The 23,759-nt window shown below is 49.9% G+C and overlaps 1 protein-coding gene across 4 annotated transcripts in view; it reads left to right on the top strand.

The window, feature by feature from the left end:
* Positions 1 to 23,759, top strand: part of SPON1 (spondin 1) — a 251,436-nt gene that overhangs the window by 209,019 nt on the left and 18,658 nt on the right. For all 4 annotated transcript variants that reach the window (XR_005983970.1, XR_005983969.1, XM_041730694.1 and 1 more), the window contains exon 7: positions 15,933 to 15,997. Coding sequence is in view for 2 of the 4 variants with exons in the window: in XM_041730694.1 (XP_041586628.1) it covers positions 15,933 to 15,997 (65 nt within the window). In the remaining 2 variants the exon portion in view is untranslated. The remainder of the gene's footprint in view (positions 1 to 15,932; positions 15,998 to 23,759) is intronic.

Below are 23,759 nucleotides of genomic sequence, written 5' to 3'. Positions count from 1 at the left end.
TATGCTCTAGAAAGGTCCCCACGAGGGACTGGAGTGGGAGCAGGAGAGGAGCCCTGGAGGCAGGAGGCAGTTAGAAGGCCCAGGCACTCACGTGAGGGCAGAAGGTGTTGCCTGTGATTTCTCAGACTTCCTGGGCCAACTCCCCTCCCTCACTGTGGGGCCTGACCATGTAGAGGAATAGAGAATCCAGGCTCCTATTATCCTTGGAATTAGCTGCTTTGGTGATTCCACATGTGTCACACTCAGGCATGGAAGTATGCTTTTTCAGTTTAAAATGGAAACAGTTTTAAAAAATAAATAAAATAAAATGGAAACAGTAACAGTGGCGAGCTGTGGGTGGTGGGATTACAAGTTGACTCCATATTATTCTTTTTGCCTATCTCAATTTTCTGAATGTTCCACAATGAGCATATTTTTGTAATAAGAAAAAAATCCATCCATCATAAAAATGTTTTCTAAAAAAAAAAAAAAAACTCAAACTACACATAGTTTCAATCAAAACAGCAATTCTTTCCTTACTACCTGAGTAGGGAAATGCTCAATTGAATTACAAATTGGGGGAAAATATTGTTGATAGGATCCAACCTCAAACTTTGAAGGTGTTTATTTTCTTCCTTTTGCTTTGAAAGATTGTGCCAACGAAGACAGACCAGAGACATGTGAACAGTCTTGAGTTTGAAAAATCAGTCATTTTTATTGTGATCTCTTCAAGCACAGATTCTCCCCATGATTTTTATTTCAGGAAGCTTCAAGTCCAGGAAAATTACCCAGTAGTTAGAGGTGATTGGATTATTGATATTCTCTTTTTTAGAAAACCAACATCTCATCAAAGAGAAGTCCAAGTGACGATAGGCTCTCCGCCTGGGTTGGAAAAATAAGGAATTGCTGGGAGGCCTTGAGTGAAATTTAACGCAATTCAGTGGGAACTACACACAGGTCCAAGAATTGAAATTTTTCAGCTTTATGCTCCAAAACATGGAATAGTCATGCCTGGGTCACATGTCCATGGAGTCGCCTCAGACAGACATTTTATGTACCATCAGGCGTCTTCTCAGAGGTAGCATCTTGATTACAATATTCAACTTGAAATTTTTTTTAAAAAGGTAATTATAATGATAATGAAAAGAGTTCACATAGTTTTATGGTACAAAAAGTGTACTAGCATGTAATCCTCACAAGGGGCCTATGGCTTAACTTGAGTGTCATTGTAGAGATGGAGACAAGGAGGCTCCAAGAAGCTGACCGATTGGCCTGAGGCCACACAGCTGGAGGGACAGGACTCAGATCAGCTCTTGGGACTCGGTGCTATTCCTTCCTTTCCTCCCTTCTAATAACTGGTCTTAATTACCACATCTTCACTAGACCCACTGAGCGTCTGCCTTTCAGTTCAGGTCGTGATCCTGGGGTCCCAGGATCGAGTCCCGCATCAGGCTCCCTGCAGGAAGCCTGCTTCTCTCTCTCCCTGTATCTCTGCTGCTGTCTCTGTGTCTCATGAATAAATAAAATATTTTTTAAAAAAGGAGGGGGGCAAGTACGGTCTATAGGAAGAGTATGAGTTCCTATTACTGTTCCAACAAATTAGCACAGATTAAGTATTTTTAAGACAGGATAAATATATTTCCTTTACTTGTAGAGATCAGAACTCCAAAATGGGTCTTACAGGGCTAACATCAAGAGAGAGCCAGGCTGGTTCCTTCAGGAGGCTCTAGAAGGCTTTTTGCCTCTTCCAGAATGTCAGCGGCTGCCGGCATTCCGTAGCTTGTGGCCTCATCACTCCAACCTCTGCTTCCATCCTCACGCTGCCTTCATCTTCCATAGTCAAACCTGCGCCTCCTTCTTACAAGGACACTTATATTGCAAGCCTCCTGAGTAATCCAGGACAGTCTCCCTATCTCGGGATCCTTAAAATAACATCTGCCAAGTCCTTCTGGTCATAAGGTAACATTCGCAGGTTCCAGGGATTAGAACATGGACATCTGGGGTGGGGGCACTGGTCAGCCTACCTTGGGGATATTTACTGAATGATCCTTGAGCGTAAAATTCTCTGAATTTAAATTTAGGCCATCGCTCTTTTGAGTTTTCTATTTTTAACCTTTCGCTTTTGAGTGCCTTGGGACTTTCATGTCTGGTTGCTTGCTTGCTTGCTTGTACTCTGAAGCAAATTGAACTCTGACCCCCTGTCAGAAGTAACTTACCTAAAACGCCATCCTCCATGGACGCCGGGGTGGCTCAGTGGTTGAGCGTCTGCCTCTAGCTCAGGTCGTGATCCTGGGGTCCTGGGATCAAGTCCCACATCGGGTTCCCCTGCAGGGAGCCTGCTTCTCCCTCTGCCTGTGTCTCTGCCTCTCTCTCTCTCTCTCTGTGTCTCTCATGAATAAATAAATAACATCTTTTAAAAATAAAAATATTAAAAATAAAAATAAAACTCCATCCTCCTGCTATCTTTCAAGGATGGTTGCAGACAGCAGGGCTTCTCCAGGCCGGGAGAAAGGTACATTCTCTCCTGGTTAAGCCTCTCCTGCCTGCTGCCATTTACTGAGCACTTACTGTGTGTCAGGAACTGTGCAAGCATTCTGCATTCCTTTGTAGCTCATTTATATCTTGCAGCAAGCCTGGAAGGTCATTATCATTAGACCGCTCTACAGAACGAGAAAATCAAGGCTCAAAGAATTAAATAACGTGTCTAAGGTTGCATGGTTAAGCCACAGAGCCTCTAAAACCCAAGCTCTTCGTACCAAGCTCTTGCAAAATTAGATCATTCCCAAACCCAAGTAATGTATGGACCTTTTTTAAAGGGCATGTGTAAGCTCACAAACCCCCAGGGTTGAGTTGTAATTATTTTCATTATCATATTATTTAAATGTATGCAAAGATAACGGGATATTAACTCTTTATGCTTATAGCTCTCATATGACCATAAAAGCAAAATAAGGATAATAATACGAACACAAACTACAAACCTTTTAAAATGCTAATTAGGAACATTGCTCGAACATGGTGGGTGATGCTGTTTTGTTGAAATTGACGGCTCACAATCCAGATTTGATGCTGGCTGCCCTGACAGGGTCCTTCAGAGTTGGCTGTGCCTGTCCCTTGGCCTAACTAACCTCTCCGACCACTGACAGCTCACGCATCATTTGATCTTAACCCGGCGAGAATGTCATTGATGTGCCAACTCTGCTTTTTTTTTTTTTTTTTTTTTTTTGCACTAACTGTAGCAGCTGGATTCTCTGGGCAGTGGGCAGAGTCCAGATTGGCACGCATGAAGTTAGGGAAAGCTCCTGGGAACCACACCTGGGGTGGCAAGGGGGTCGGGGGGTAGGGAGGGCTGCTGCAGGCAGGGATGAGCAGAGGGAGAGGCTGAGCTATGTTGCAAACCCAAAGAAGGCCTCTGCCAAGATCACACGAGGCGGTTTTATCCAGCCAATGCACTTCCCCCAAAAGAACTGATAACTGAGGGCCGCATTTCTGCAGCTTTCCCAGCAGCTGAAGAGGGATCTAGGCCCATCACGGTCCACAGTAAAGTTGTACAGAGCAGCAGTGGGACAAACACGAACACATCTTGGCTGCTGAAATTGCCTGGCACTGCTAGGTGATGTGATCTTCAAATAAAGAGAAAAATTGGGGAGAATAAAAGCTTTCATTTACTGGACATTCAGTATATTTGACTAAGCACCTACTATGAGATGGGTGCTTTGCTGGATACCTCTGGTGGGAAAGACACGCAAGTGAACAAATAATCATGCAAATAATAATAATGCCACATGCTTGAGGTGATGGAAAAAGACAATCCGGGGGCATCAGAGATGGAATGGAAGATGTTGGACAAAGGGTCCAAAGTTACAGTGATGTAGGATGACGAGGTCTAGAGATCTAATGTCCAGCACCATGACTATGTTTAAAATACTGTATTGGGGGGCACCTGGGTAGCTCAGTCAGGTAAGCATCTGACCCTGGATTTTGGCTCAGGTCGTGATCTCAGGGACGGGAGATGGAGCCCCACATCCAACCTCATGCTCCGAGGGGAGTCTGCTTGAGATTATCCCCCTCTCTCTCTGCCCCTCCACACACACACTGGTGCTCCCTCTCCCTCACTCTCAAATAAATAAATAAATCCTTAAAAATAACAATAAATAAGATAAAATACTGTATTTTATACCAGAAATTTGCTAAGAGAGTAGATTTCTAGTGCCTTTACCACACACACAAAAAGGCAACTATGTGAAGAGATGAATAAGTTAATGAGCTTGAGAGCAGTAGCCATGTTACTGTGTGCAGGCATGCCTCGTTTTATTGCACTTCACTTTACTGTGCTTCCCAGAAACTGAATTTTTTTTTTTTTTTTTTTTACAAATTGAAGTTTTGGGGCAGCCCTGCATTGAGCAACTCTTTCAGCATCACTTTTCCGGTGGCAATTGCTCAGCTTGTGTCTCTGTGTCACTTTTGGGTCAGTCTCTTTTTGGTAACTTTTTGGTCATTCTCTCCAAACGTTTTCACTACAATTATGCCTGTTAGGGTGATCAGTGATTGTGACTCTCGGGAAGCTCAGAGGATGGTTAGCATTTTTTGGCAATAAAGTATGTTTTGATTATGCACATTGTTAGGTTATTTGGACATAATGCCATTGCACCCTCACCACACTTCAGTGTGGTGTAAACATAACTTTTAAATGCACTGGGAAAGCAAAAACTTCATCTGACACCCCCCCAGTAGGCTTTATTGTAGTGGTCTGGGACTGAACCCACGGCATCTCCAGGGTCGGCCTGTATATATATGTCAAAACATGGTGTCGTACACCTTAAATATATAAGCTTCTACTCAAAAAGAATTAGGCCTTTCAGAGGAAGAGTTGCTTGAGGGGACAGAGATAAGTGGCTATAAGTGGACAGTTACACAGAAGGAAGGGAGGTGGAGACGTGGGGGTGTAACTAGGTAATCACGGCTATCGTCCATGGCCATCCTCCTGGCCCTTCCCTTACCCCATCTCCCTCAATCCTCGGGTATTATTATTAATCTACTCTGCCCACAAGAGCTGGGGCTGTGTCACCTGTCCACTGCCCTATGCCCTGTGCCCAACATAGTCTCTGACCCATAAAAGGAGCTCACTAAATCCGTGTTTTATGCATGTGGAATCTGCTCAGAGAGGACAAGCGATTTCCCCAAACGTGCACAGCATGTAAGTGGCTGAGCCAAGACGTGAACCACGCTGCTCTTTAACTCCTGTCCGTGGGGCCAGGAGCTCATCTTCACAGGCAGGGAAACTGCCCTTACCATGGGAAGCCTGGCAGAGGCCAGCTCTTACATCCCTGAGGTAGGGACACCCCTCTAGTGTCAGCCGCAAGGCACAGCCTCGCCTGTTACCTCCCCAATGTCCCTGAACCTCTGTGATGACATGGGACAGGCCGGGAGGTTCTCAGGAATGAGAAGGGTTAAGGTTTTACAGCTTATTGAAGCTGTTCCTTTGCATTTAAATAGCACTATTTAAGAAAGCAGCCTTTCTGGAACCTTATTTGATGCTAACGGGGCTGAGCACGCACCTTAAGGCACACCTATTTCTCCACCGACCAGGTCATTTGCAGCTTCATTACTTAATAATCTGAAAGCTTTTTCTGGAAATCAGTGGATGAAGGGAGACGAAGTGAAATGTTATGATATTTAAGGACCCAACAAAACAAGCTGACAGGATGGTACCCGAAGCTTCTACCTTGCTCTCTACTTTAGAAGCCCTCTAAATTTTAGAGATCATCTCATTAGTGACACAGCTCTTTTAATGATGAACCCAAAGACCATGGAGCAGTGTAAAAACACACACATATATGCTTTTGTGTCTTTTTTTTTTTACTTTGCTCTATAGTATTTTATTTTATTTTGTTTTGTTTATTTTCGGGAGAGAGAAACACGTGTGGGCAGTGGGGAGAGGGAGAGGAAGAGCGTCTTAAGCAGACTCTGCGCTGAGCTTGGGGCCAATGCCAGGCTTGATCTCATGGCCCTGAGATCTCAACCTGAATTGAAACCAAGAATCAGGGGATCTCTGGGTGGCTCAGCAGTTTAGCGCCTGCCTTCGGCCCAGGGCGTGATCCTGGAGACCTGGGATCGAGTCCCACGTCGGGCTCCCTGCATGGAGCCTGCTTCTCCCTCTGCCTGTGTCTCTGCCTCTCTCTGTGTGTGTGTCTCTCATGAATAAATAAATTAAATATTTTTTAAAAAAAAAGAAACCAAGAGTCAGTCCCTTAACTGACAATGCCACCTAGACGCCCCTGCTCTGTGGTCTTTGAAGTCATCATTAAAGCAGCTATATCACAAATAAGATCATCTCTGAAATATAGTAAATTAGAAAGCAGGATACAGACAATTTGTGTAATCATCTATTTGTATAATAATCTAGCTACTATTGTGCAAAGAAATGGTAAGGGTAAAGAAAATGTGTGTGTGTGTGTGTGTGTGTGTGTGTGGCAATCAGCTCAGATTTCAACTATGTGATGAAAACATACAAATGTAATGATGAATTGATAGTAGCTGCTGGTAGGGACGGTGGAATAATGGATATTTCTTTTTTGCATCTCTCACACACACCCTCTCTTTTTCTAACATCCTATAATATGGTTATGTTGGTTTTTTTTTTTTTTAAAGACCTTATTTTAATAGGTGAGGTCATTCTCCTTAGACAGAGTGTCTACCTGTCCTTGCTCACGCGCACCGGCACGAATGTCAGAACACCCGAGCGGTTTCGGGGGGGGGCCGCCCAGCGCCCTCACCTCCCCACCTCCTCTGCAAGCCCGCACCTTTGCAGTCCCAGAGCACCCATGGGAGCATGGCACAGGGTAGCTGCGGTCGTGCAGGTGGGCCTCCCGCTGGGGAAGGCAGGCTTGGCTTCCAGCTTGTTTGGGGCTCTGTCTGCAGCCACCAAGGTGCGGGTCCCCCCATCCGCTGCCACCCTCAGCCTTGGCCCCCCTCCCAGACCTGCTGCTCCCCCATCATCTGCCCTCCCTGAGCCTCTGCCTCCCCATCCACTGCCATCCCCAGCCATTGCCCCCCGCCCTGAGCTGCTGGCCCACCCCGGATCCGCTGCCCTCCAGCCACTGCTCTCCCCAGCCACTGTCCCCCCCAGACACTGCTTGCTCATCCACTGTCCCCCCCGTCCTCTGTCCCCCCTAGTCGCTACTTCCCCCAGCCACTGTCCCCCCCAGCTGCTGTCCCCCTATCCTCTGTCCCTGCAGCCGCTGCTCCCCCAGCCGCTGTCCCCCCAGCCACTGTCCCCCCAAGCTGCTGCCCCCCATCCTCTGCCCCCCACGCCCATAGCCTCGGCTCACTGGAGGCTGCCACCGCACCAGCCCTTGCTCTTCCCTCCTGCGGCTCAGGCAGGGCCGCGCCTCCACCCGGTCGGGATCAGGACCCCACTCCAGGAAGGGCGCCCCCTCGCCCTGCAGCAGCAGCCTCTCTTTCTGGAGGAGGTTATACCTTCCACATCACACGTGCCTGAGTGTCACTCACCTTTTAAAGAGTGACCACGTGACCCTGCTGCTCCTGCCCGCTCCGGGCCTCCACCCACCTCACCGCCCAGCTTTCCCAACCCTGCCTTGGTTTTGCATTTTCAGCAAATGACCGGCGGGGCAGCGGTGGCAGCAGCGAGCAAGTAGGGGACAGCAGCAGTGAGGCAGCAGGGGGACAGTGGGGATGGCAGGGGGACGGGGGTCAGCAGGGGACAGCGGGGACAGCAGGGGACAGCGGGGATGGCAGGGGCAGCAGGGGGCCAGGAATGTAGTAGGGGCATGGGGGGGGGCAGCACAAGGGCTTCGCAGATGTGCCCTGGGGCACATCCTAGTGCCTCCCGCCTCTCTAGCTGTCCTGTTAGGCTCTCTGCTGTCCCCGCCTTCTCTGTCCTCCCAGTCCCCAGGTTCTCTGTCCTGTGACTTTACTATCTATACGCTGAGGGCTTTCAAATTTCTATCTCCAGCTTGGACGTGTCCCTTGAACTCCAGCCTCATCTATCCAGCCGCCGCCAAGACACCCCCCCTTGGAGTCAGCCTTGACCCCTCTGTTTTACACCCCCATCCGTCAGCAGGTCCTTTTGCGTCTCCCTCTAAAATAATGCCCTGCACCCACTGTCTCCCGGGATCCCATCGCTCTCTCCTGCTCCAGAGCACGCCCCCCCGCCCCACTAGTGGTTACCCTCCCGCGGCAGCAGGCAGCAGGGCCCTCTGAGCACGTGCGTCGGGTCACACTGTCCTGTTTGCAGACCCTGCGGTGGCATCCTGGTCCCACTGCGCTCACAAGGGCCCTCAGACCCCGGGGAGGGCCACGCGGGCCACAGGCTTCCTCTAGCTTGTCACTGATCAGTCACCTGATGAACTCACCCACTGGCCGTCCCTCGGGCGTCCCCTGCACACGCCTGCAACCCAAGCCAGTGCCAGGCGAAGGGAAGACACCGTCCCCACCCCCGCTCTACCGCCCACTTCTGGGACCAGACCCGGCCAGGAGCTGTCCTCAGAGGAAGGGGGGTGGGGGAGACAGGCAGGGCCCGAGGGGCGCCCAGTGCTGTGCCTTGAAGAGCTCTGCGGGGCTCCCCCAGGACGGGCGGGGCGCTGCCCTTCGGGTCTGGTCTCCAGCCCGACGCCGGGCCTCCCTGGCAGGTCCTGCCCCGCGTGTCGTCGGGAGCTCGCCCGGCCCGGCCCCCTTGCTACTTAGTTTTCCGGATCGCTGGAGACAGGGGGGCAGGGGGGGCAGGGGGGCAAGGGGGCCTGGGCAGCAGGTCGAGAGGGCCGGGTGGGCTGGAGAGACAGGCCACCCCCTTGGCCCCCCAGCTCCCTCCCTCCCGGGGCCGACTCGCAGGAGCATCACAAAGGACAAAATGAAAAAGTCCGGAAAATGAGGTGAAAGCCAGGATTGACACTCCGGTCACCAAAGGACAAGCTAAGTCGACGCCTGCGGCCGATGGAAGCGCACGAAAGGGAGGCCGGGCTCTCGGGTCCCCCGGGCGCCCACCCGCCAGGTCACACGCGGGCGAGGAGCGGTGGCGCTGGCCCGGGCTCTGCCGGGCTCTGGTCTCCCGCTCCGGGAGTGCCACGCCGCTCGCACAGAACCGTCTCGCGGGAAAATTGTCATCTCCGGGCATGATGCAATTTTCCCATCGGAATTACAGGCTATGTTTGAAAAGAACTAAAAAGAAATGGAATTTGAAATGCTTCTGTGCAACCACAGCATCTTCTGGCAGGTCTGTTAATGGGCTTCAGAGACCTTCTCTGGCTTTGAAATAGCTGATCAGACGGGGGCCTGCGATGCTTCCCGGGGATGAGGCCTCCTGTGGCCCTTACGGCCACCGGCCCGTGTCCCTGGGTATCCCCCCGAGGCCGACCCAGAACTCCCGAGCGCAGACCAGGGTTCCTGGAGTGGCCCCTGCGTCCTGGCCCTTCCCTCTCCCTCCAGCTCAGGCAGTTCCAGCAGAGCTGGGTGCCTGGCACCCCGCACCACCTGCCAGCGCCCGCCAGCTCAGGGCTGAGATCTCTGAGGCTCGCTTGACCCGGGCTGACCGAGGCTCGGGGGACGCCAGCCCTTCCTGTTCCAGCCTCTCGGTCATTCTACAGATATTGCTTGGGCAGGCTCCAAGCACGTCCTAAATACTGATAGTTCCGCACGGAGCAAAACAGACGAAAGCCCTTGTCCACAGGGGGGGCCCTGTCTAGCGGGGAGAGACAGACCGTAAAAAGTAAATAAGCAGGGGCACCAGGGTGGCTCCATTGGTCAACTGTCTGACCCTTCCTTTTGGCTCAGGTCATGATCTCTGGGTCATGAGATTGAGCCCCGCATGGGACTCCACACTGAAAGTGGAGCTTGCTTAGGATTCTCTCTCTCCATCTCCCTCTCCCCCTCCCACTGCTCACACTCTTTTTCTCTCTCTCTCTCTCTCTCTCTCAATCAATCAATAAGCAAGCAAAATCCACAGTATATTGGACAGTGACCCAATGTGATGAGGAAAACATAATCAGATAGTGATGGGGGCATGCTGGGTTGAGGAGCCAGCAAGGGTTTGCTTTTTTTTGGGGGGGGGGGGGAGAGAGAGCATGCTCTCAAGCTAGGGGTGATGGACAGTGGTGAGCTCACAAATACATTTTAGAAGTGGAGTTGATGGGATGGCGGAAAGTAGAAGGATAGCCCTGCTACTGAGTGGGCTGAGAAGGGGGGTGGCCAGGCTAGGAGAGAGTTTGATTTCAGACATGTTGAGTTTGAGACACCAACTCGTGTCCAGATGAAGAGGTTAAACAGTTGATATAGAAGGCAGAAGATTGAACTTCAGTCGCCATCACTGTATATATAGCGGTATATAGGCCTGAGACAAGCTGAAATGACGGCAATGTGGAAGAGGATCAAGGGCTTGAACCCGGCAGGATGGAGAAGCATCCCCAAGGCTAGTGGTCAGTGTGGTGAGAAGAGATGGAGAGGCAGCAGGTGCCAGAGCCAGGTAGAAAGTGCTTCAAGGCAGAGGGAATGACCAACTGTGTCGAACGCTGCTGAGGAGTCACGGAAGCTAGGAGCTGGGCACCATACCCCTTGGCAGCGGTGAGGTCACTGCCCTTGACCAGGGCAGCATCGAGGAGGGAGGCATCTCAGTGACTTCATCTGAAAAATGGGAACCATTTGCCTGCCTACCTCAGAGTTCTGCAGCGTAGACCACATGAGACCACGGGCAAGCCATAGCGCACCATCAATATGAACCATCTGTTTTTATTTATGACCCAATAAACCCAGAGCCTGTCGAAACCATGGGAAACTATGACGTTGGGCACAATTGATTTTAAAGATGCTTATAGCTCCATTATCACCTCATAAAATGGCTCATTTCCTACTGCTCATCACCAGGACACCCACCAAGGGATGAAAAAGTTCCCTTCAGACATGGAAGTCATCACGGTTGATATTTTTTATGGGTGATAAGTGGGAATTCTGGGAAAGGAGAGAAGCAAATAATGGAGCCAAGCACCGTTCGCCAGAGTCTTTACATGAGATGCCAGGCACAGCCCTCACGGAGGGGTCTGGGTGACCCTGTGCCTCAAGGCAAGGGTCTTTGGAGAAAACTGTGGACCAGGGGCAGCCATGCTCATGCTGAAAAACGAGCATTGTTGTTATTATTGTTGTTTCTACTTGCTTTGATCGCTTTCCCCCTCTGACTGTGGATTGCACCCCACTTCTCTTCCTGCAGGGAGGAGGCAGGTTGTCCAGGCTGACCCCCAGATTGTAGGTCTAGGGTAGACATGCTCCGTGCTGCCGGCAGACAAAGGGGGCCTTAGGATGAGGAAAGAGGTTGTGGTTCAGGACTGGGAGGTGAAGGTTCGGGTAGACCCAGGCACCGAGACCAGAGAGGAGGTGAGGAACAAGGCCGGGAGGCAGTGACACACTCTGGCCCTTCACCGTGGGCAGGGCTGAGATGCCCAGAGCCCCCCTGTGTTGAGTGCTGGCTCTGGAGGGCCTGGGAGGGTCAGTGTTGGGTGAGGTTGATTCTAACACCAGTCCCCGCCCAATCCCCGCGGACCCACATTCTTACTCTCTGCTCTGCTCAGCCTTGGCATCTCCTAATACCGACGTGATTTCCACCTCCAACCCATCCCAGGCCTGTATTCACCCCACACGGCCCTCCTTCCTCCAGCCTGTGGCCTCTTGGGGGCTGTGTGCTTCCCAGTTGGTGTCAGTAGCTATGAAGTCTGCGTACAGCTGCATCGTCACAGTATATTTACCAAAAGCAAAATGAAAAACTCATCTCCATGAAGATGGACATGAGTGACCTGTGGCTTCTTTGGGGCTTTTTATTTTAATTGGCATATTTTGGAAAAGTGCTAATGTCATCGAGAAGAGGCATGAACTGTGAATACCCTGAAATACTTGGTTTGAAAGAGTCCTATGGGAGATGTATAAGGGCTCTAAGGATTCTTGAAAGATCCTTTCTGTGCCTTAGAGACTTGTTAAAACAGCTTTTCATTTAGGTCTAAAGTTTGGATTGCTTACTCTGACTTTAAGTCCTTCATTCTCCAGAATGGAAGATGCCCTGCCCCCCCAGCGGCCCCATCCAAGACTCAAGCCAGCTCCATAAACCTCCCATCATATGCTCCCTGAGCCTCAGCGCTTGGCGTTAAGTCAGGGAGTGTTCTCCCGAGGCTTTGTGGGTTTGTAGATGCAACTGTGTGCTTCACAATCTGTGCTCAAGCAGTGCAAATTGATTCTAATACCATCTTGGCCTGAATGTAAATGAGAGTAAGACGAGTAGCTAATATGTGCTTATTCGGGCACTGTATTAGCACAGTATGTGAACTATGTCATTTTATCCCCCAACAACCCCACATGGTAGAGACTCTTTTTTACTTTTTTTTTTTTTTTAAGATTTATTTATTTTAGAGAGGGGGTCAGGAGCAGAGGGAGAGAAAGAATCTCAGCAGACTCCCCACTGAACGCAGAGCCCAACACAGGGCTCGATCTCACAACCCCGAGATCACAACCTGAGCCAGAACCAAGAGTCGGATGCATATGCCACCCAGGTGCCCCCGTAGAGATTCTTTTTAAATCCCACTTCACAGATGAGAAAACTAAGAGAGGTCAAGAGACTTCCCAGAGGACACAGCGCTAGCTAATGGTACAGTCCAGATTGGAACTCAGGTGTGATTCTAGAGCCTGTGCTCTCAAACACGCTACTCTCCTGCCGGCTGGTTCAGTAAATACTAAAAAGTTTGATAGTATTCAGTGTGCCCGAAGTTGTGGCAACATGGGCACATTCTTGTGGGGGGTGAAAATGGGCACAGATTTTTGGAGCACAGTTTGGTAGGTCCTACCAAAATTACAAATTTGCTTCATCTTTTCAGCATTCCTGGCAATCTGTAACACAGGAAGCCTTGGGTTTGTAAACAAATGTATATGCAAGTGTTCATCATAGCATCGTGTATGGAAACAAATATCCACCAAAAATGCTGGTTAAGTGAATTACAGACTATCCGTGCTATGGAATCTGACATATACATCAAAGGCTTTGCTTTTCCAACAATTTTCTGAGTATCCATAGCACTGGAGGTGGCCATGAACAAGCAAGCCAGACATTCTCCAATCCTGCAGAATTTAGGTTCTACCAAAGAATTTCAATGCTTCAGAAATTATTAGCTTTTTAAGTAATTTTTCCGTCATGCTCCTACATTCTCATTTGATTGAATAACACAAATGATCATAAACAAGTAGATGCAGACGGCATGCAACCATGAGATGAAACACTTTACAGCAAGAAGCTGTTCTAATGCCCGCACACGAGGATCCACCATCCTTGGAGCCTCCGTAGCTCTAAAAATTACAGGTGGAAAAAAAAATTAAAAGTAAAAAAAATAAAAATTACAGGTGGAATTTCATCACCGTAAGTAAACAGTAATGGAAGGCCCAAACAATTTTTTGTTGAGTTATATACTGCAAAAGTGAAATCAATATGTCATTAGCTGGGACCTGAAAGCCAAGTTTTAATTATCATGCAAGGTAAATCTGTAGGGCCAGCTAGCTTGGTGGCCATCTTAACTCCACCCACATTGATTTCACTTCTTAGTAAAGTTGTTCTTCAACGGCAAAGGGATTGTCATCAGACACTATCTCGTTACTTGGATCTCATATCTCGGGTTTCTCTTTCATACGTCTTGACTTGGTTTACCACAATTTGAAGATCTCCAACACTAAAATTCAACAAAAGGATTGCAATGATGTAGTGTCCACTGACGTGGAAAGTTCCCGATGATATAGTAAGGGAAAAATTTTAAATCATGGTGCAGAATAAGATATTCGGTATGATGCAGTTTTTGAGCTCTGTCTAATGTATACACACACACACACACACACACACACACGTAGTTGCATATGCATAGTAAAAGGTCTGGAACAGTACACACTAAACTGTAACATTCTGGAGAAGGAGGCGGAAGGCAGGGAAGATGCTAGGGTGGAATGCGCTCAGCATTCACATTGTGTGCTTCTGGGATGCTAAATTTGTCTACAGTAAGCATGTACAGTTCGGCTTATGCAATATTCTGTATATGTAAAAGCAAAGGGGAAGAAGTACAGCAGGGCTAGATCACGAAGGCCATGTAGGAAGACTCGGGCGTTAAGAAAGTATCGTGGAAGTTGTGGGCTAAGGTAGGGGATGGGGGTGCTCGGACTTGCAGCCAACGTGGAGGGTGCATTGCGGGGAGCAAGAAGGCGTGCAGGCCGTGGAAGGGCTCAGGACTTGCAGACAGTGAGCGTGGTGCATCTTGGAGCCCGACCTGGGAGGGGCGGGAGATGCAATGGAGGCATGAGGTGGATGTGCTTTCAACCTCCAGGGCCAGGGGCGGCGCTCAGCCAGGGACACCGACCTCCGAGATGATGCAGGGAACCAGGTCACGGGATGTCCAGCGCTGGCATTCGGAGATGCGTTGAGTCTCATGTGTGACTTCACGCTAGACAACCTCTCACAGCCACTCACCAGATACTTATGAGAAATGAGTGAGGGATACATTCCCAACAACTAAGCAAGTCTCCCATGAGACATGGAAAGCACCCAGTTGGGACTTCGGAATGCGCTCCTTGCAGCCATGTGAATGTGGGGGTGTCCTTGCATCCAAAGATTCTTCCTTCTGACCGGAAGAGGGAATAATCAGGGAAGCCTGAGCTCAAGAGGCCGTTGTCTCTGCCAGCTTGGCCCCAAGACCATCTGTGGGTGCCCAGGCTGAGCTGGATCCAGCTGAGCTCCTGTCCTCCTGAAGGCCCACCACACAATGGGATGCAGGCGAGGTGCTCCAGAAGGCTTTTTATAATCCTTGGGCCTGAGCCCGGGGACAGCGCTGACCTCCTTCCAGTTTCCTCAGGGCTGTGAGGTCTTCGGGGCATGGTACCCACCAATTAAGAAGTTCACCAGTTCCCCCTCAGTATGTTCTAGGCACTTAGGCCAGCCCTGGCTGTAAAGATGAGGGTGGAGCTGTAAGTAAGCCAGCCAAGCAAGTCTCTGCCCCCCTGGAACTCAGGGGCCTGTTCCTCGGCACCAAAGTTCTCCCTTCCTCCGCTAGTGATATTCTAGGCTTTTCTGGGCACTGTGGATAGTGGTGTCTGAGCACCACTGGGCCCAGCCAGGTATAGGGGAGATCCAGGACGAGCTGAATCCACTCCAGGGAAGCCAAATTTGGGCCTGTGGAAGTCTTAGGCCTTGAAAAGATTATGCTCCTTCTCTGACCCAATGTGTAATTGAAAATAAAAACCAAACTGCCAAGTTAAGCAAAATCAACTAAGTTCTGATTTTTGCCCCCCGATGATGACTAACTTAGTGCTTTCCTTCAAAATGTTATCACATTCTTCCTCAAATAACTATTTTAAGTGCCCATGCTACACACTGCCCAAAGCAGAATAGAGCAGAATAATATGAGTGGCACAAGGGGTGTTGGCCACAGACTTTGTTCTGACCTCCTGGTCCAGGAGAGTCTGACCAGGTGCCTGGGTCTCAACAGCCTGTGAGGCATCGGGAATGACAATCCTCTGGAGCAGGGGTTGGCTACCCTGCAGCTCCTCACATAGCCAATGCCTGAACACGGAACGCATGACCTGCCCTCCAGGCTGGGCACAATCTAGAAGCCTGGCCATCCAAAGCAGAGTCCGGGTCAGAGCCCTGGCTACGGTAGGGAAGCGGAGGACCGAGCTAGAAACCAAAGCGTGGCTCAGTGGGCCCAACAGAATGCAGCACACACCAGTCACGGTGGCCCTGCAGCCCTTCCCCTGGGATTGGCGAGGTCCTAGGGCTTCCCTACCCTGGGGAGGGATGGCTCCACACCTGGGCAGGTAAAGCCTCAGCAGCAGGTAAGGGAGTGGGGATGGACGGTGTCACCATGTCAAACCTCTCTTGTTCCCGGGAGCCTGGCTCCCCTCACTAAATATCTGTGGTCCCTTTTTTTTTGCAGAGTGATGAGGTCCTCACCGTCATCAAAGCCAAAGCTCAGTGGCCAGCCTGGCAGCCTCTCAATGTGTAAGTAGCAAACAGACCCCAGCCATGCCCTTCCACCCACCGGCTTCTTGGACACCTCTCTGTAGATGGCGCACATGGACCTACCTTGAACTCTCTTATCCAAAATGGAACCCATCACTAAGCCCTGTGGACCCTGCCCTCTTGATATCTCACAAATCAGTCTGGCCATTCTCCCACTGTTAGTGCCAACCAGCGTGCTCTCACCTGCACCGCTTCAACTCTGCCCTCTTCGGTGCTTTCTCCCATCTGATCCCCCATGACACCGTCATTGGAGTGATCTTTTAAGAATCCAAATCTGATTGTGTCCTCCTCTCCAGAGAATCCCCTCGTGACCTCCCTTAGTCTCCAGGATCATTTTATGAGGCCACCGTGAGCCCAACCTACCCCAGCCCCTGCCCCCTTTTGCTTAGGGCTCATGTCTTGCCTCTCCCGACTCCACACCTCACTCTGGCTGCCCTGAATCCTGCGCACTTCCTTGAGTGAGCTCTAGTTTCACTCATCCTTTAAGGATGCAAGATCTGGAGCAAAGTTCTTGCCAGCCACGTGGACATGGTTTAGGAAGAATGGCTTGGCCGTCCCTTCTCTGGAATAGTCTACACCCACTAATGATGGGATTGAAGACAGTGACAACACGGGCAATGTTGAGTCTGCTCAATGGGAGAAAAGGCAAATTCAAAATGATAGGAAGGGAAGCACAGGATGAGGCAGCAGGAGCAGAGGGAGGAGGAGCTCTCGCCCATGACCAGCTAGCTGGGAGCAGGGAAGCTGTTGCCGTGCCGGGCCCCTGGTGCCCACCTGTTTAACATTCAGCAAATTAATGAAATTAATGGTCCATCCCCCCACTATGTGCCAATCCCCACCCTTTGGAATGCCTGGCCGGGGGTGGGGGTGAGGGGGTTACAGACCAAAACCAGAGTCCTTCCACTCCAGAGCTGCCCTTTGCACACGTTCAGGTGGCACCATATATACAGAATATATATAACAGCATCATGGTAGCCCTGTACACTGCAAGGGGATAAATGTTACGATGAGGATATAAGTGGTTCCAGAAGACCAGAGAAGGGGCACAACCCAGCTGAGGGCTAGGGAGAGGTCATGAAGGCCTTGTTCAGGAGGTGTCACAGGGCTGGGTCTAGAAGGATGCTCCTTGCCCTGGAGAGGCCCAGATCTGGGCAGAACTAAGGCCCTACGTGGACACCTGAGGAGAGAGGCCCACACCTGGACAGCTGACCCAGGCAGCCCAGCCGGCTGCACAGAGGCCTTTTCCAGCTTACTGTGATCTCCTCTGAGGGAGATCTCCACTGAAAACGTGCCCAGCCCTGGGAGTGCCTTTCCCTCCAGAGAGAAGCAACAGTGGCAAGGCCAGCTGCCCTGGGCTCTCCCCTGCTAGGTGGGCATTTGCCTGTCTCAGGCCTGTCCCACCAAAGCCCACTGATGTGAATTCATAGAGGCCCTGAGCCCCCTTAACCTGATCAACATCAATCAGAAAAAAGCCCCACCGTGAAACCTGTTTGCTCCTCAGCTGCTCCCAACTCCCAAAACCTGTAGGTAAAGGGGTCCTCACCTTGGCTTTCTAAGCAGGAAGAGGCTCAGGCCTGGGAGGGGTTGGGGGCATCTGAGCCAGGTTTGTAGATGCCCACGTAGACACCACTAAGGAGCCCTGAGCCCAGTTTTCCCTTAAGGAGCCTGGGTTTAGGAAGATGCAAATGACAAAGCAAGGTGCTTCCAGAAGGAGAGAGGAAAGAGGGAAGAGAGGAAAGAAGAAAGCAGAGAGCTGACCTTTTGTCTTGAGCACCTACTGTGTGCCAGGTACCCTGCTAGGCACTTATGTCCCTCATCCCACTTCATCTTCATACTAACCCACAGGGTAGGGATTTTGAGCCTCACTTCACAGATAAGACTGAGGCTCAGAGGTTCCATGGCGGGGCCAACCTCAGCATCCAGCTCCACCCGTGGAGGAACTAGAACTCCAGCCATATCCAGCTGTTTCCGCTACCTCTGCCCTTCACTTCTGACATCATCCCTCCAATTAAGTAACAATTCATTCTGTGTCCAGTTTTTAGATCAATCAAGACCCACGTATCTGCTAGTCAGACTTTGGGCCAGCATGACATAAATAGCGTGACCACAACAAACTGTCTGACTCCTGCCCCAAAACAAAACAGAACCTTGACTTTCACTTGTGTCCTTCTGTCAAGGATGACTGAAGCATTTCATTGCCTCAACAAACATTTATGGTGGGTCTCTAAAGGGCAGTACTGTCAAAGGTACTTGGGAATACAGCGGTGAGCAGTGCAGAGTTTCTCATGAACTCACGGTTTAGTGAGGGACATTAACCAGATGATGACAAATGTGATGTGTCTGTGAAGTAACGATAGAAGGTGCCATGAGAGTGTGTGAAGGGGACCCTGACCCAGCCTGAAAGTCAGAGAAAGCATCCTTCAGGGATGGCAGTTGAGCTAAGAGTTAAGGAATCAATAGGAGTGGACTAGGTAAAAAAGCAAAGCAAGGGGAGAATATTCTAGAAAGTCCAGAGAGACCGTCATGTATAAAGACCCTGAGGAGGGATCAGCATACTTAGGGTACTAAGCAGTTGTGGTAGAAGTAGGTCCAGAGATCACAGGTGAGCTTGGTGTGGAGCCAAGTCATGCAACATTAGGGATTTTGATTTTTACATTAAGAGTAATGGGAAATCATTGAAAGGTTTTAAGCAGGCCGCCAACACGATCACATCTGCATTAGAAAATAATAATAAGGGAAGCCCGGGTGGCTCAGCGGTTTGACGCCACCTTCAGTCCAGGGCATGATCCTGGAGACCCGGGATTGAGTCCCACGTTGGGCTCCCTGCATGGAGCCTGCTTCTCTTTCTCTCTCTCTCTCTCTCTCTCTCTCTGTCTCTCATGAATAAATAGAATCTCTTTAAAAAATAATAATAATAACACTCTGGCTCCAATATGAAAAGGTTAAGAACAAGAAGCAAGAGAAGAGAGAAGTCACAGTGACCTTGACAAGGGTGGTGGTGGTGGAGATGGGACAGGTGCAGAGATCTCAGAAATGTGTAGGAGAACCCCATAGGCTGCCGTGATAGACTGGGTAGGGAGGGTGAGAGAGGCAGGGAGACCTAAATTAATAAGTTGGCGCGACCACTTAAAAGGTTTCGAATAGTAAATGAAGTTCAGTGGGAAAGGCCAGGAGCTCAGTTCTGGATGCGATACGTTGGCGGAGGCTTCAGGTGTCCAGCTGGAGGCGTTACCCGTTAACCGGGAGAATTCTGCACTGACGCATAAAACCACGAGCCATCGAGGAGCAGTAGACGATCAATGCCAAGGGCACGGATGACAGAGAGCCTAAGTCCAAGGTTTAAGGCTAAGTTCCAAGGAGCTCCGACATTTAATGCAGAAGAGGACTTGCCGGCAAAGGAAGGAAACAGAAAAGGTGGAGCAAGAGGATTGGGGAAGAAAGCTTGGTATCGGAGGGGAACCAAGGGAAGAAAGTGTTCGAGGAGAGAGCGGGCAGCTGCCCCCGGTGCCTGAGAGGTCAAGTAAGCCGAGGGCTGCCCAGTGCTGCTTGGATGGATCAACATGACGAACACCAGTGACGTTACTGAGAACCCTTCCCGCTGCCAACGGCCGGAGGCCTCGAGCAGGTGAAATGTGAACAGAAAGTGAGTTCATGGAGGGAGCGCGTATAGACAGGGCTTCTGTGCGGTTTGCTGTGCACGAAGGGAGACCAAGCAGTGGCTCTAAGAAGGAGATGAAAGAGTCCATGAAGTTTGTGATGGTTTTTTGTTTGTTTGTTTGTTTTGCCTTTTTTGGCAAAGATGGGAGAGACTTTCTGAAAAATTGGGGGGGACCCACCAAAAAACTTGGGGACACCTTCTTACCCTTCGCCCATCCCTCAGACTTGCTGAGACCCCAGTGGAACAGAATTAATCGCTGGCAAACACTCGGACGGCCCGAACACCGCATCCCTCGCCGCTTAGTGCTACCAGCTTGGTAAGGGAGAGGAGTTCTCCTTTGATTTTCCCGGACCCCAGCACCCCCATTCCTCTTCCAGATCTCATTAGGAAGTCAAATGAGGAAGCCTCCACGCAGCCAAGTTTTGTTTTGCAGAAAGAGCCCTGCCCCTCGTCACTGAGCCTGCCCGATTGAGGTTAATGGGATGCCAGCCTCCCTTGGCCAGTGGAAAGCCGGGGTGACCTACTTTGTGAGGTCCTGCCGGTGAAACTGACTTGCTTTTCAATGCTCTTCCCCTTCTTCCCCAGGACCGACCTCCCCAAGGACAGCCCTGACCCAACAAGTGCGCTGCTGCCTTGCTTAGCTCAGGAAACCCCGCCGTAGCTCCGGGCCCGGAGCGCAGGTGGAGACAGAAAGGGCAGATTGTGAGCACACCCCACATCCTTCACTAGTTCCGCGGGCGCCAGGGTAGAAAGTGACCAGGTTTCCTGCAAATCGACTCTGGATCTCCACCACTCCTCCGGTTTAATCCGAATGCTAGGAATCCCTGGAACTTTTCAAAATAGTTTTTATTGTCCTAACGAATCTTGGCAGGGACTACAGTCCCCTTCGTTATTCCCAGCCACTCTGTTTAATTCATATTTAATAAGACAAGCATCTCCGTGTCCCAGACAGATGGGAGGGTGGATTAGAGACCCTGGTCGCCCTCTCCAGAAATCCTGCCCCTGCAGGGCCAGCGCCAGGCAAATGGCCCAAGCTGTGGCTCTCCCCACGAGGACAGAGGCATCTCTGTCTGTCTGTCTGTCTGTCTCTGCCTCTTGGATCAGGGCTGAAGGTCTCCCGGCCCTCCCTGCCTCCTGTGGCACTTGCCCAGCTCTGTCGGTGTCCTCGGTCTTGCAGAGACTGGCCTTGGACCCGAGGGGCAGGCGGCAGGTCTAACCTCCCCGAGGGACCAGAGTCCTAGATGCCTCCGGCTTAGCAGCAGCTTTCCCCGAGGAAACCGCTCTCAAACCTGCCTCCCCCGACACGGGGCTCCAGCCTAGCGCGTGGCTCGGGTGCCCTCTAGTGCTTTGGTTGAGTTTCTGCAACTTTGAAAGCTCTTTATTGGGGATTATTTGAAATACAGGAAAGCCCCAACCCAGTGCATGAGGGATCTGAACAGCCGGCGACTGGAGTCTCACCAGTGAGGCTCAGATTCAGAAGGAATAACAAGTCCTTAGAAGGAGCATGAAAGTCCCGTACTGCCTCTTTTCTTTTATGGTGCTTTTCAAAGTTCTGTTTGGAAAAGCTTCAAGGAGTAGAAAACCAACATTTACCAAGTCCTGTGATGTGCCGGTCACAACCATAAGCCTTGCACAAAGCCCTTGGGCCGGTATGAGGATGCTTCCATTTTGCAAAGAGCACTGGGGTAAGAGCCTGGCACAGAGCTTAGTGAGTGGCTGAACCCGGATTCAAATCCAGCCGCCTCTTCTAATAGCCTGTGTTCTTCTTGACACGCCACACTGCCTCTCTGAATGTAAAAGAGGCGAAACACTTCTCCGTGTCTTCACTTGGTTTTCCTTTTTCATTTCTCCGGTGTGCATGGTCTGTTCAGAGCCGTCCTGTATCTGTTGGGACGGTGGTGGTGTCTCTCTGGCAGATCCGGACCAGCTCTGGACATACTACAGATAGTCACATTTGTCAGCCACACTGCTTGGAGACATTTTTGTCAACCTGCCATTTTTTTCTCTAATTCGACACTGTTGTTTCATTACACAGATGTCTTTAGCTGGTAGATAATTCAATTAAACAATAAAGCAATAAACAATAAAGCTTTATTGTTCCAAGGCTGAGAAAATTAACATTTCTCTCGCAGATCTGTAAACAACTTTTTTCCTATAATCTGGTTGCTTTCTATGTAGCTCTGGATTTTTTTTAAATTTATTTATCTTGGCGTACGAGATTAGATGTAAATCCCCCTTTTTTATTTTTTTATTGCAGTTAGCCCAGCCCCACTGTTGCACAACCTTCCCATTTACCCCTCCTGATTTGTGAAGTCTCTTTTGTATGATACCTTATCTAAAGTTTCTGGGATCTCCAGTCTTTGCCATTCATTTATATTTCTTTCTTATCCTGAATATGACACCGTTTTAATTATCATGATTTATAATATACTCTGTTATACGATATGGCCAGATCAACTCTCTCTGCTAGAAAATGGATAAAAATGTAAATCCCGAATAGAAAAATAAAACCAAATTCACAGAATATCACATACGGGAAGACATGGCATATAAGAAAGCTTGAATGTGAATTTTTATGATGGTTTGGACAAATTAAAGAGCTCCTGTCAAACCTTGGGTTTCCCAAAGAAAACTCATATATATTCTTACCCATTTCATTATTTTAAATAGCATTTTTTATTATAGAAGTCATAAATACTTTGAGGTGATTTTTAAATTAAATTTGAAGGTCAAAGGAAGTACAAGAGCTCCATATTCATTTCCTAAATGAAGTAATTTATTTAAAACAAATATTTGAGGAGAATCCACTGCATGCCAACTCCTAAACCAGGTTCTGGGATATAGCTGTAAGCAAGACAAAAATGGTCTCCACTCTACTGGAACCTAATGGACAAGATGGAAATTAAACAAGAAACCCCAAGGAAAGAGTGAGCTCGGCGCACTCTGGAAAAGTGCACCAGGAGGCCTAAACAATTTGAGGAGAGGTCAGGAAATGCTTCCTCCAGGACATATTATATGAGCTGGGAGTCAGGGCATAATGTCCCCGCCAAGGGTAAGAGGAAAGAGCAGAGCATAAGTGAAGATGCTAGAAAATTACTACAAATGCTCCCAGGTCCTTACAGATTCAAATTTGCCATATTACCCCACTAAGGTCAGGCATTTTGTGCAGGGATTGGTTGCCCCAAATTTCCTATTCCTTAAAGCCCCACTCAGGTTACAGACTTGGCCAAAGTGCAGCTGCGGAGAACAATTTACTTATGTAAATTGTAAGACACGGGAGGCTCTCAGAGGGTCACATCCATCAGCTGAGCAGTTATCAGGATGGCGCGTCGGGTCTGGCTTGGTTCGGTTTCCCCAGACTGGACTCCTGAGTAGAGAGGCTTTCGCCTCTTACGTTGTCATGGTGAATAGTGTCACCCGTGGTTTACAGGGTACAAATGGCTAACCTGACTCAAAGCCACATGTCCAGGGAGAGGGGAAGGTAATAGGTGGAGGGGCTGGTCTCTGTGGGAATGGAAGAGGAAGTCTGTGGTCAAGGCACTGCTGGGTCCCCAGGGGCCAGGCCAAAGAGCACTGGGGCGGAAGACAGCCCAGTGAGAGTCCGTGCTGTTTGCCTGGCACTGATGGGAAGGCAGGCCCTGGACCATGTCCTGTTAGCCCCCAGGTGAGCAATGCCACAGCTCCCCAGACAGCAGTTCTTAGAGAAGCCAGGTCTTTAAAGAAGCTGCTGGGGCGCCTGGGTGGCTCAGTCAGTTAAGCACCTGCCTTCAGCTCGGGTCATGATCCTGGGGTCCTGGGATCAAGCCCTGCATCGGGCTCCCTGCTCAGTGGGGAGCCTGCATCTCCCTCTCCCTCGGCCTGCTGCTCCCCCTGCTCATGCACGCTCTCTCTGTGAAATAAATATCTTTAAAAAAAATCAAAAACAAAAAGAAGCTGCTAAAACCACTCACTGACATGCCAGTAACCGCACACCTGGGAAAAGAAGATGAAATCCCCCAATTTGTGCCTAACTGCAGAGCCCACTACAGAGGTGCGGGGCGTTAGCAGTTTGTAAAGGCTTCCTCAAAAAGCATCTCATTGCAG

This window comes from Vulpes lagopus, chromosome 15 (genome assembly GCF_018345385.1).
Source record: "Vulpes lagopus strain Blue_001 chromosome 15, ASM1834538v1, whole genome shotgun sequence".
In the NCBI taxonomy this organism is placed as follows: domain Eukaryota; kingdom Metazoa; phylum Chordata; class Mammalia; order Carnivora; family Canidae; genus Vulpes; species Vulpes lagopus.
The sequence above is the reverse complement of the archived record's forward strand: the minus strand, read 5'-3'. Positions and strand labels throughout refer to the sequence as shown.